The 14,686-nt window shown below is 26.9% G+C and overlaps 1 protein-coding gene across 1 annotated transcript; it reads left to right on the top strand.

The window, feature by feature from the left end:
- The first annotated feature begins 8,148 nt into the window (after positions 1 to 8,148).
- On the top strand, positions 8,149 to 9,031 carry LOC114185689. The gene is made up of 2 exons (XM_028073561.1): positions 8,149 to 8,378; positions 8,481 to 9,031. Exons 1-2 carry the CDS (start codon positions 8,214 to 8,216, stop codon positions 8,991 to 8,993), a joined length of 678 nt encoding a protein of 225 aa, XP_027929362.1. The 5' UTR covers positions 8,149 to 8,213; the 3' UTR covers positions 8,994 to 9,031.
- The last annotated feature ends 5,655 nt before the right edge of the window (positions 9,032 to 14,686 follow it).

Genomic DNA, 14,686 nt, shown 5'->3' with positions numbered 1-14,686 from the left:
TTTACTATTTAAACCTTTATTCATTTTATTTGACCAAAAAGGTATGCATTTGTTTCGTTCCGATGTTAGATTTATTTCGTGTGATGAGTATATATTTGAGGCGATAATATATTAGAATGTAACAAAAATCTAAGATGATGGGTTTTTAACCTTCTTAGGAGGTCATCATCCGATTTACAAATCTATCGGATGTCGACTTGTGGTTTGTCCCATTCACGGAAGTGATTTTTGAAAAACAAAAACCATATAAGGAAGTGAACTTATGAAAAACAAGAAAACAAATCTTCACACTTCCGGAAGTTGACATCCGGAACTATCCTATATCGAATGTCGATTTTGGGTATTTAACTCTCATAAGTGATCTGTATAAATATGGACTCTTTCGGAAGTGACATTCGAAAATGTAATTAATCGGATGATAACTTCGAGTATTTAACTCTTCCATAAGTGATTTGTCCATATTCGCACTCTTTCGGAAGTGGACATTCGAAAATGCAGTTAACCAAATGTCGAATTTCGGTTTAATATGTTTTCAAATGTTGGTGGATTTGCTTACAGAAGTGGAATTCTGTTGTTTCCAAAAGTCCACTTTCGATTAATTAAGACCTCCGAATGTTGACATGATTTTGAAATTGTTGTCCTTCAATTTTTTTTAATTAATATTTATTTTACGGTTTACTATTTATTTATGTTTTATATTTATTTTATTGTTGCATGAATATTTTTATTTTCTTTTTATAATTTTTATAATTGAAAAAACTAATATTGAATATTGATGTTAGGTTATAGGTAGTGAAAGTTATCTAGGATGGATGATCTCCCTTTAACTTTCATGGAATCACAAGTAAATTCGAGTTTCATTTAAAATTTCTCTTCTTTTATAAATGAGATATGTGAGGGAGACTATAAAAGTAATTTTACGACTAAGCAGATATTTCCCACACGAAATGAGTTGATTCAGTGGGTTCCAGGGGTAATATTTGATCTTGGTTTTGTTGTTGTCACTATAAGATCTGACAAAAGTACTGGTCAACTTGGGAGAAAAACGTATGTAGTGTTAGGCCGTGAAAGAGGTGGTAAGGAGAGGAAGTACAAATATAATGTTCAGCCTAGTATTTATGGCACAAGAAAATGTGATTGTCCATTTAAACTAAGAGACAAACGAATTAGTAATGAAGATGGTTGGATGTTGAAGGTAATATGCGGATATCATAACCATGATTTGTCTCAGACTTTAGTTGGTCAACTATTTGCTGGGAGGTTAAAATCTTATGAGCATTCCTTACTTGTTGATATGTCTAAGAGTCAAGTCAAACCTGCAAATATTCAGCTCACTCTCAAAGAAAATAATTAGTGTAATGTCACAACGATAAAGCAAATATATAATACAATATACACTTATAAACGATCGGTGAGAGGTTCAAGAACTAAATTACACCATTTGATGATGCAGTTAGAATGTGACAATAACATCCACTAAAGTAGATGTCAAGACGAATCTGAGGTGGTTAGTGATTTATTTTGGACACCCAATTTGGTGAAATTGTTTAATGCATTTAATATTGTATTCTTGATGGATACCACCTACAAAACCAACAAATATTGATCGCCATTACTTAAGATAGTTAGGGTTGACTTTCTTTGTTGGGTTTGCATTCATATCTAGTGAACGACAATCTAATTTCATTTGGGCTTTGGAAAGACTTAAAAGATTATTCATGACATCTAAGGGTGGTCCACAAGTAATTGTGAGCGACAAAAATCTTGCTTTGATGAATGTTATTGCCATTGTATTTCATGATTGTTATCATTTCCTCCGTCGACTCCACATTCAGAAAAATGTCAAAGCAAAGTACAAAATGTTAGTCAATTCTATTGATACATGTGATGTTGTGATGGAAGCATGGGAAAATGTAATGTATTGTGAAGATGAGTCGACCTTCACTGATTGTGTTGAGCACCTTCGTCATGTTTGTATTTCATGGCCTTTATTATATGAATATGTCAATTGAAGTTGGATAATTCTATACAAAAAAATCTTTTATAAAGGCATGGACAAGTCGAGTAATGCATTTAGGACACAACATCAAACATGTATGTTTCTTTGTCATTTAGATTAGTTATTTTGTCATTTAGATTAGATTAGTCATTTAGGACACTTATGATATTGTTTATATTAATTCTAACAGGGTTGAGTCTGCCCACTAGAGCTTGAAGAAAGTTTTGGGAAGCAGTATGAGAGACTTATACTCGTGTTGGGATGCAAATCATAACGCCATCATTCTCCAACATAATGAAATCAAGGCGTCTTTTGAAAATAGTATAATCAGTGATGCATATAAGGGAAACATGTATTAAAGATTGTGGAATGTTGTCCACATCTGTCATTTGCTTCATCGGAACTTGACATGCAGTGCGTATACTAACCTTATGAAGTCAACTTCCAGTAATGGTTTTAAATGTGTTTTTTCCCTTGCGGAAGTTTGCTTCTGGTGTTTTTCTCTTAAGGAACTTCACTTTCGGTATTGATTGGCTTACAAAAGTCGACTTCGAATATTGATTGGCTTACAGAAATCGACTTCCAGTTTTGATTTCCTAGTTTCAACAAATCTCACATAAACTAAAAAAATTCGTAAACATGGCAAGCAAAGCACATTTCAAGCAAAACATAAACATAGAGGAAGAGGAATTTACCTGTTAAATCTAGTGTCTTGAGGAATATAGGAGGCGAGAAGAAGAAGAAGAGAGGAGAGAGCAACGTAGGAGAATGAGACCACGACAAGAATAATGAACACTGACCACAACGTAGGAGACAGAAGAAGGAGTGAGGCTTGTGGGATTTGGGGGTGAATTCGTTTCATTAATAAGAGAGAGGGTGACGTTTAAATTTTGAAAACTTTAATGCAGAGGTGAACAAAACCACCCCTCCCCTTTAAATCACTATTGGGCCTTATTTACAATTCAGAAAGGTTAAAATACTTTTTTAGTTTCAATTTTGTTCAATTTGTTCTTTTTTTGCTATTATTGTTTAAATCATTAATTACCATGAACAATGGTTACCACGTGTGGTTTTTAAATTTTTTTTAAATGTCCACGTGTCAACCCAACAGCGTGTCATGTGTCAGAGCTAATATTTTACATTCAATTTAGTCCCTATATTTATTATTTTTGTTCAATTTAGTCCCAATTTTGTTTAAAATTGACAAATTTTGTTGCTTTCAAAATTTAGACCAAATTTAATTTTTATATCAAAGTTACAATATTGACGTAACATGTGACGTGAATAATTTTCAAAAAAAAAATTCAAAAAATAAAAAAATAAAAAAAATAAAAAAAATGAGGAATTGACACGTGGTATATTCTTAACACCGTTATCACCATACTAACGAAATGGACCTAATTGTTACGCATTTTCAAAAATATGAACCTAATTGAGACTAAAAAAAATCTTAGAACCTAATTGAGATTTTTGAACAAAAACATAATTGAGATTTTTGAACAAAAACATAGATCAATAAAGTATTTTAATCTAAAATAAATAGATAAAAGTTACTGTATAAGAACTTCAATCAAAATTTCAGACATCTATTTGCTCTTGCTTTGGGTGTTATCATCATCAATGGAGAATTTCCAGAAAATAATAAACGGATATTTAGTACTATACATCTAGAAAACGAAGGAATAAGTGTCTAATCTTACAAAATATCAGCATCGAAGTTTTATTGAATCTATCTTTAAAGGATTAAATTGATGAAACTTAAAAAACAGAATTGGTAGATCATAATTAAAATTCAATTTATTTTATAATTATTGATCGTTCAAACTCGCCAATTTACTTCATTATTATTTATTGTTTAAACTCCTATATGTTATTTATCATTATAATAAAATTGCTATTTAAATGATGCATTTTATTTGACATTGTTCCTTTCTTAATACATATGTCATTCTTAGATCATTGTCCATTACAACCTATTATACAAAACTCAATTCCTAAACTCCTAAACTGCATTTCAATCCATTCCATTACAAGGGAATGGTTTTACAACGACTTGAAAAAAAAAAAGAAAAAAGGAAAATCATACTGTTATATTAATTTTTTTTATTTTTTTTCTTTTCAATATTAAACAAATACAAAACTATGAGTACCATATTTTGAATGCATAAAAGAAAAAAATATTGCAGAACAAACAATATTTTCATTTTTAGGAAAAATCAACTTAAAAATAAAATAAATAGATAAAAAGATAAATTAATCTTTATGAATATGTGACACCAAAATAAAAAAAAATTAATATACACAAATAACTAAAAAACTAATTTTTGAAATATTTGTCAAAAGAAATAAAATGGATAATAAAATAAATTTCTTAATATTTTTTATTTATATTATGATACATAATAGACAATAGATTATTATAATTTATAATAAATATAACATATAAATTAGTAGATAATAAATTATAATATATATATATATATATATATATAAATTCATTAGTAATTTAAATATAGGTTATTATTTAATAATTTAATAAACCACTAATTAATTATAAATTATAAAAAAATAAAATGAGAAATGAAAATTTAATGTAAAAAAGTTACTAATTTAAATATAAGTTATTTTTTAATAATTTATCAAATGATCCACTAATTAGAAATTATAAAAGGATAAAATTAATAAAAAAAAGTATATAAATATATTTTCGTTTTTAGGACAAATCAATTTAAAATTAAAATAAATTTTCTTATATATTTCTCTTTCATATTATAATAAATAATAGATATTGTCACTGCATCTAATAATTTTATATTGCTTAGAAATTAAATACTCATTTTCCTTTCTGAAACGTTTTTTAAATAGAAAATCATGACAAATGTAACGTCAAAAAGCATTCAATATCTGGTATGTAAGCTAATCACTCGTTAAAACCATATATATAAAAAATTGTTAATTTTCCGAACATGCACTATAACAAACCATAATACAATATGTAATATGCATTCCACGTAAACTATACGAAACAATTTGTCACATCTCAAACCATTAAGGTGGACTTTTCTATGGTTCATGCAAAGGCTTTCTGTTGGTACAAAGCTATGTTTCCACAAATATATGTAAATACTTTTACAAGAATAAATAAATAAAACTATATTTAAAAATAATAATTTAAGTTTTTCGGTTAAATTTTCTAAAATTTTTTATTTTTAATTTGTATGCATACAAATTTTAGTTTATGAACTATATCTTTTTAGACTGTTTATTGGTTCAGCACAATATTATAAAATTGTAGATATAGCTACAATCATTCACATGCAAACAAATATGGCATAAAATAAAATGTCTGCATCCTTCCACTAGTTCACTTCGAATTGTTTATTTGCATGTAAATTAAAAACTATACATCCACCGATAAAGTGATGAACAATAATAGAAAAACTGCATAAAAATATAAATGATAAAATCCATGAATAAGTGGTGATTATTACAAACATCTTCAGTTGAATATTGTAAGATCTGTATGAGCAGTGAAACTTTCTTTTTAAAAGTATTTAATACAGTGATTGCATATCCAAAACATAAATTCAAATCAAACTAAAACAATGTTATGATAATTATATATATAATGAATAAGTGTCACTTAATTATCGGTAAGATGTTTTAGAGCATTAATAGAGTCTCGTAACACTAAAAAATTTGAAATGATTCACAAAACTTTACTGAAGGATATATTTTAGTCGATAAAAAACTAAAATTTCTTGTAATGTATGCTGTATAAACGTCAAGAAGTTTAATTACAAGATAGTAAAAAGTGAAAAAAAATCCATACTTGAAAATGATGTCACCACACAAAGCAATAGAAAAATCCAATAAAATAAGGCAAATATATATAAACACACTTTAAAGTGAAATGGTGGTGGAGAAAATGGAGCATGTTGCATGAAGAAGTAATTCCACATAACCCAACTATAATGATGACGGTTACTTTAATTAAATTTAATCTCAATTAGTAATTTTTAATTATAAGACTTAGGTTTATTTATCTCATATATATATATCTATATATATATATATACACCAGTTGCCAAAGAAAGGTATTCAGGTCGCACTTTCAATGTTGTTGGACTAGAAAAAGACGAAAAAAAAAGGCATAATGGTATTTTGGTAACCAAATGTGAACTTTATATATATTAATAAACGACTACAAAAGTAAATTTTTAAAAATAGATTTTAAAAAGTTTTTTTATATTATTTAAGTTGCATAGTCAATGAATTTTATAGTGATTAATCTTTACTAAAAGTTTATTCATTCTTATATAATACAATTTCTTATATATTTATTGTTGCTAGAAGAAAAAAACTCAATTTCTCATAAATAGTTACTAACAGAATAAGGTTGGTACGTAAATTTATGTTATCTATTAAAATTTTCAGATGCATCGTCATTATTGACAAAAGGAAAGAGATATATGCAAACCTATTTATTACCTATGGATTGAGGTCGGTGGGAAAATAAGAAGCATGGGTGTTATTTAATTTATCGGTAAAATTAAAATGAGTAAGTATTGAAATAATTTAGAATATGTTTGCGAATTCCAAACCCCTTTCTTTTCAAATTACCAACATTATTTGCTTCCCATTGCTCCAACGCGTTTACCAGTCGCATTGTCCACAAGTCGAACATATATATTCAACACATTTGAAATCGAGATGCAATAGAAATTTGAATCTAAGATTTTAACGATAGAAAATTGTTAATCAATTAATTTAAATATTAATTTATAAAATAAAAAAATTAGTAATTACTAAAATAATTACTAAAAATTATAATTAATTACTAAATTGGTTATTAATTAGACACTAATTTAGAAATTAATTTTTTTTGGTAGAAAAAATTTTGATAGATAATTTTTAATGATTAATTTTCTTTGATAGTTAAAATTTTTGTAGCTAAATTTTAAAAATTAATTTAGAGACTAATTATAATTTTTTATTTATAATAGTGATTATATTAGTAACTAATAATTTTTTATTTTGTAAATTGATATCTAAATTTATCACTATAGTGATTAACATTCTTTTATCACTAAAATTAATTGTTAATGAGATATTTTCTTGCAGTACCCATATAATATTTTGTTCCCAAATAGAAAACTCAGGATGAAGTAACGATTCAAATTTAAAATCTAGCTTTTTGTTTTTCTAAGATTTAGTTTAAATCATCGTCTTGCTATTATTTAAAAACTAAATCGATTTGATATAAATTTTTCTTTTGCAAAACTAGCAAACACTTATTTTTCAATCTAGCTAAGATGTTTTGCTTTTACACTTCTTTACACTTCTACAAAGAAGATCAATTTAATATAGCAATTGCTTATTTTTCACTTGTATTTCAATTAAAATTTCATGCATCTCCCACTAATACCATTTGCCTTTTTATTTCTTTTTTTGGTTTTGTAGTAACTATGCAAATGGAAACATAGTTACAATGGATGAAGTGCAAATTTAAAATGGTGAATCAAGGAATGATACTAATGATGGCGATAACAAACGAATTACACAAATTACAATAAAATGTAAAAAACACAAAATAAATTTATAAAATAAATTAAAATTATTAAGGAAAGTAAATAAATTTGAATCATAAATAAATTAAAATGGTGATCCATATTGTAACAACCAACGTTAGATTAATAATTATTCCTATTTGTAGTGTTTAATTACATGATGACTACCAATTAAATGAATGTGTCTTGAGCAGTTAATTTTCACTGTCACGCTATATATTCAAACATTTCCTTTCATATGATAAATTGCCAGATAAAAGAATTGTTATTATGTATTGTTCATCGAGATTATAAGGTTATGTCTTTGATTATATATAGTTTCGAATCACATTATGAATATCTAATTAAGTGATTAATTAATTGGTTGGTTTGAATTGGATGTGGTGGCATGTTAATTAGGTATTGACGCATATATGTATGAGTTACGTATGACTCAAACCCCACATCGAGTTTGGTGTCCATTATATCATTTCCACTTGCAGAGGAGCCGTAGCATGCACTAACAACAATTAAAAACAATATTTCATGCATCATTCACATTCTCTTCTAACACAACACCCCCATTATAAAAACACACATCTCATGTGTCATTCATTCTTACCAAACTTTCTTCCTTATTTTCTTCATCAAAACAGGGAAAAAAGATGAGAGTGGCTCTTTATTTGGACACCATTTTCATCCCTTTGAGCCTCTTCATCACAGTGAGTTACCATGTCTATCTCTGCCACACCATCAAGAACAATCCTTCGCGCACAACTTACGGAATCGACAAGCTCAAAAGAACAACTTGGAGTCTTAACTTAAATCAGGTAAGTGCATATTTTTCTCACATTCATTGGAATGATATAATTCGTTAGAAATCTTACATCGACTAGAAATAAGATTAATTTACGATATATATTTGTGTGAAGGGTGATGCAAGCAAAGCTATGTTGACAGTGCAAAGCTTGAGGAACACTCTTATGTCTACAATACTCACAGCTTCTATAACCATTCTGATTAACCTGGGTTTGGCAGCTTTGAGCAACAACACCTACAATGCTAGCCATCTCTTGAGCAGTGGATTTTTCGGTTCTAAGTCGGATAAAACCTTTCTTTTGAAGTATGGATCAACGTCAATTTGTTTGGTGATGAGCTTCATGTTCAGTTCCATGGCGATAGGGTTTCTGATCGATGCCAATTTTCTGATGAATGCGTATGGGGAGTTTTTGTCAGGGGGTTACACACACACCATATTAGAAAGAGGGTTCACCTTAGCTCTTGTCGGAAGTAGGGTACTTTGTGTTGCTGTTCCTTTGATGCTGTGGATGCTGGGTCCAGTGGCAGTACTTATGGCTTCCTTGGTGTTGGTTTTTGTCCTTCATGAGTTGGACTTTGTCTGCAAATTCCCTCACAAACATAACCAATGTATCATTGCAAAATAAATTTGATTCTTTTGATATGAACGTGTTTACTCTGTTAATTTGATTCTTTGAAAAATTTTGACAAAATTTTCTTTTTTAAGAATGATTCATATAATAGAAATTCACGTTATATCTTTATTATATGTTTTAAATTTTCTGATCATTTACAATGAAAGGAAAAAGATAATGTGGTAATCACAATATATTAATTTAGTATTTTCTTGCGTTAATGTTTTCCAATTAATCTTTAATGATGTCATACTTCCCCACTCACATGTCAGTTACATGATTAGCATTACGCAACGCATTTAACTAAATTTTAAAACCAGAGGGATTAACAAAATTTGCGCAATTTTATGCGTAATGAAAAAATAATAATAATCCAAGTTTCAAATAGAGAGATAGGAATCAGTAAACATTTAGAAATCAAAACTACAATTTGCTAACTCTACGTAAATTGATGATAAGATTAAAGAACGATTTTAAATTTTGGATGGATGGATGGAAATTAAAGAAAAACTTCATGAACAAAATCAAAACTATTTCATTTTGTAGTGATAAAAAATGATATCAAATCTTAAAAGAATGAAATAATTAAATATTCTAGACACTCAATCTAAAACTTGTTAACTTTATTAAAAAAATAAAATAAAATCTTACAATTTTATGTTAGAAAACAATTTTACATTATGTTAGATTTAGGAAAAGGAAAAACATACAAATTAGGGTTGGATACTTGTAATTATGTGTCGGGTGCACATAGAAAAGATAAAATGAGAGTGGTTGAGAATGCATATGTGTTGTGTGTAAAGTTGAGAACAAATTTCTGGGGCTATGGCAAAAGGTGTCATGTTAAACACCAACAATTTTAACACCAAAACAACCACAATATAATATTAAAAGAGAATCTAGATGATGAAATCAAAATTCTTAACTACTAACCAAGAAAATATGAATTATACACATAAAACTAAATTTCAAAGAACAAAGATTATAGAGAAAAATTGATTTTATTTTGTTTCAAAATTCTATCAGATTGAAATGTTTTTCTTTTATATTTTGTTTAGAGGTTTGAATTTGATTGTGAATGCCACGAGAACTAAAATCAAAAGGAGAAGAAAAGGAGAAAATGAGAGAGAGGAAAATTTAAAGAAAAGAGAAGAAGATATACATTCTGTATGTTTTTCTTCTTTAATGAATGAGAAAAGAAATAGCACAATGATATTATAACTTCTTTTTTTTTTTTTTACTCTCATTTTATTTTGATGTGACTTAGTGTTGGGTCATTGATTAATGTATCATTATTTTTTTTTTTTTAAATAATCAATGACTCATACTAAGTCACGTCAAAAAATAAATAATGACAATAAAAAAATAAAAGTCATAGTATCATTTTTCAAAGAAATATATACATAAATAAATTTTATTTTAAAAATATATATTTTAGGATAAACATGATAGTTTGTATTCGTTTTAGTGATTTGGAGATAAGTGCAAATGTCCCACAACCATAATTTCGAGAAGAGAAGAAAGTGTTAGGTGTAGGTCTAGATTGAGTATGAAAAGTCTAATATAGTGAAAATTAGGACATTTTTCAAACAATAAATAGAGGATATGTTTGCCACTTATCTATTCAAAGATATTTGTGATTCATGCATTAACTTCATTTTGTTTTCCACCTTTTATTTTTTTCTAAAAATACACTATCATCTTATTAGACACCGATACTTTAATATCATGTCAAATATATGATTTTCATAGAATCTTGAGGCAAATCTCAACAACTTTGGGCATTTGGATAAGTTATGGTTTAATTATTAGTATGAAACTACGAAATTTTTATTTTTTTTAAGGATAAATTATGTAAAAATCGAATTTAGATATTCCTCATAAAAGTTTCCTTAATTTTTTAACAACTTATGTATTTTATGCTATTTTAAAAACATTATTTAAGAGTGTGTTAAATGAAATAATTTTTTTAACACATACATTATATTTGATATATTTATTAAAGTAATTAAATTGTGATATAACATCATCTTTAAATTAGAATAAATGATTGGGTAGAAAATAAATATACAAATAAAAATAGGGAACCATGATTTGATATGATTAACATTTTTTTTAGCAATTAAAAACTGAGTCTATTACTACTAGAAGTTCTAAAATAATGTAAGATTCATTTTGCTAATCAGTTTTTTCATAAAAAAAATAAATCAAAATTGTTTTATTTCATTCATTTTTTATGAATCTATTTTATATTATTGATTGTATAAAAACATATAAGAATATATTAATTTGCATACGATAATGCTATTAAAATATTATCAAAAATAATTTTCCACCACACAAATTAACACCTTTGTAAAATTAAATTCCTATTACCGCAAGGAATAAAACTTTTAGCACTTTTTTGAATTTACCCTTAATAGTAATTTTAATAAAATGAAACATGATTTAAAGCTTTTAATATATATATATATATATATATATATAAATCATTAGATAATTAATTCTTTATACATAATATTATTATTATTATTATTATTAAGCAAATATATTTTTAAATCAAACATTATATTTATGTAAAGTAAAATTAGTTTAAATTTTATCTAAATAATATAGCTAAATTTATTACTAAAATAAATCATTAAATGAATACTAAATTTAGAGAAAAAAATAATTAATCTTTTGTTATTTGTCATGTTACATATGCTAACCATATGGTCATTTAGGAATTATTTTTGGCACCATAATAGATGTCACTTATAAGATTGAAATGAGCCTTGTACAACCATGTTATTCCTTGTTGATTAAACTTAGTGTGCTAAGAAGTCTTTTATTACAATCATTGATATCTGGTCATCTAAGAGGGTGTTATAAATATGAAGATACTCCAATTCTCAAAATTAACATTGAAATATCACAACAATATGATAATAAATCCACATTTAGTGTCACAATGAATACCTTCAAATAATTGCCTAGTAGTTTTAATGGGCATTTGAAAATAAGTTCAAATCACACCAATCTATATTTCGTTATTGTTTAGACGTGATACTTGGTTTAAGCGATTTTATTTTATTTGATTTAATCATGTGTTATCATATAATTAACTTTGTAAACATTACTATTATGCTAATTGTTTTGGACGTACGAATTGGTACTTAAGTAATTTCTCAAATCTTGCATTCTTTGTTCCAGCGTCCCAGTTTTTTTATTCAGTGGACCTGTTAAAGAAACTCAGGTGATGTTAGAGTCATTAACGGTTCAATTAGTAAAATCAATAAATGTCGTAATGAATGCCAGAGAAAAATGCCAACAATTATACTTTTAACGTGTATTTATAATTTTCTACATGAATTCGTGATTAGGATTGGTCTAATCATGATCCGATTACCGTTTAAATCTGATTAGTGATTAATTAACGTTAATAACAAAACTAATTAATAGACTTTAGCGTCGTTCGGTCAGGCCTCTGCCAAGCAGCATTAAGCCTAATTTGCATAAAAGGATACCAGGATAAAATCCTGGAGGTAGTCCAACTGCTGACATTGCAAGGGGAGTTTGACCGCACGGTCGTTGACATTGCACATATCTTTGTAAATGGATACCAGGGTGGAATCTTGAGGATAGTCCAACTGCTAGCATTGCTAGGGTCTTGCTCGACATCCAAGTGGTTGTTGATCGTGTTTTCTTTGAGGTACACGTTACATTAACACTAACAGACCACAATAGTCAATGAGTCATATCATAGTCCTTCATTCGCAACGACACATGTTCGCACTAATTAGACAAATCTTCTTTGAAACAATTTTAACTAACCGACCCATACTGTACATTAACCCTATTTTTTAGTATATTAGAAATTTCTTAATTTTACTTTATAGACAAATTTATGGTATTAATTTAGAATTTTAATATTTTTAGTGCCACCGCTGACGGATCTTAATTGTGACATAGGAGCGCCATAACTTCCCCAATTTTTATTTATTTATTATTTTATATGTATTTTAAAATTAATTTTATATATTATTATATTATTTATATTAACTTTTTTATTTTCTTTTTAAACTTCATGCATGATTTTTCCTTTTGTTTTCTTTCTTATATATCTTCATTTTTTTTTATCTTTTTATTTTTATTTTTATTTTTACTCTCAATCTCTCTCTTTATTTTTAAGATAAAATTGTATCAAGGTAAAATTAAAAAGTCAATAAATATTTCGGATCGATCAATTTCTTTCTTTTGAATAAATTTATTTTCTACTTTTTTATAAAGCAATTTGTTGTTTTCTTTGTATGTGATAAATTTACCTACTGTGTATCACTCGAATATGATAAATTTATCTTTTTTTAAATAGGTGATTAGTAATAAATTTATATTAAAAAAATTATAATAATGAGTAAAAAATTGATTCTTTCCTTTTCAAAAAGGAAGACTTTGCTAGATATGAAAAAAAAACGCATTTACGTGGATCAAACCTTAAAAATTTCATGTGAATCCATTAATTAAAGACGATCAAATTGAGAAACAACTTTCTAAAATTTTTATAATTAGATATAATAAATGTGAAAAAATAATAATTTAACACCCTTGAATTTTTTGTCCAATATTTGCCATTGATTGACATCATCTCGGTCAAATATTTTAGTGATCACTATTATATCATTTTAGATTTTGTTAATCCTAATTTATTAGTTTATTTAATATGATTAAACTAAACCTGCTTAATTTATGAACTATGTACTAAAATAATTAAAATTTAGTTGATAAATAATTTATGTAATCTAACAAAAACAAATTCTTATAAATTTTTAGAAGAAAATAAAAAATCACAGAACATGAAAATTTTAATGGCGATTTCATTTTAAAATAATTCAAAGCATTTATAAAATTTCACGTGATAGTTACATTTCCTAGGCATTGCTACAGTCCAAAGTTATGATAATTTTGACACCTTAACTTTACATTTTCCTTTTCTTTCCAATTTAACCTTTTTTTTTTTTCTTAGCACACGACACTGCCAAAACTTTTCAATACAAATGACACGACAACATCGCACGCCATGCGTATCCAAAACCATGTAGGCCAAAGATAAAGACGGTTTCTGAAACTTTGCTTCAAGCTTTTATACGTATAAAGGAATTCAATTTTCGACCCAAAATGACTTCAATTTTTCATTTTGGTATAAATTGCATTTGATAACTACAATTTCTCAACCTGGACTTTTCAAGCCTAATTTCATTGTAAAATTTAATGGTGCATGTTTCTTTTTCATGAGTACATTAAAACATCTTAACCAACTCTAACCCTACTAATTAAAAAGTCTCAAATTTTGACCATCCAATACTTATATTGAACAATCAACCTAACATTTAAAGTTCCAAATATATACATACTATTGAAATGATCAATATGCAAAGAAAATTTCTATTTCAATCTAACCTAACAAAAAACATGCTACGACCAACTAATCCAAATCATAATATATTTAATATTTCAATAATACTTAAAAAAATATCTCTCCTTATATGAAAATTGCTTAGATTCCAAAAGATAAGAAAAGAAATGGTAAATCACACCAAGCTTATAGAAACCTGATGAAAAACACCATATTAACTAAGATTCAAATATAATAAGTGTTCAAATTGCGAGAACGAAAATTCTCAACCGACATAATCAACAAAGAGTAAATTGTTTACAAATAAATT

Source organism: Vigna unguiculata, chromosome 5 (genome assembly GCF_004118075.2).
Source record: "Vigna unguiculata cultivar IT97K-499-35 chromosome 5, ASM411807v1, whole genome shotgun sequence".
Lineage (NCBI taxonomy): Eukaryota > Viridiplantae > Streptophyta > Magnoliopsida > Fabales > Fabaceae > Vigna > Vigna unguiculata.
Note: the sequence above shows the minus strand (reverse complement) of the source record. Positions and strands in the feature narration are given on the sequence as shown.

What these genes read in the sequence shown, in the direction of transcription:
- LOC114185689 (XM_028073561.1), top strand. Translation starts at nt 8,214, where the DNA reads ATGAGAGTGGCTCTTTATTTGGACACCATTTTCATCCCTTTGAGCCTC. An exon ending in GGAGTCTTAACTTAAATCAG is followed by an intron (nt 8,379 to 8,480) that starts GTAAGTGCATAT and finishes ATTTGTGTGAAG; the next exon opens with GGTGATGCAAGCAAAGCTAT.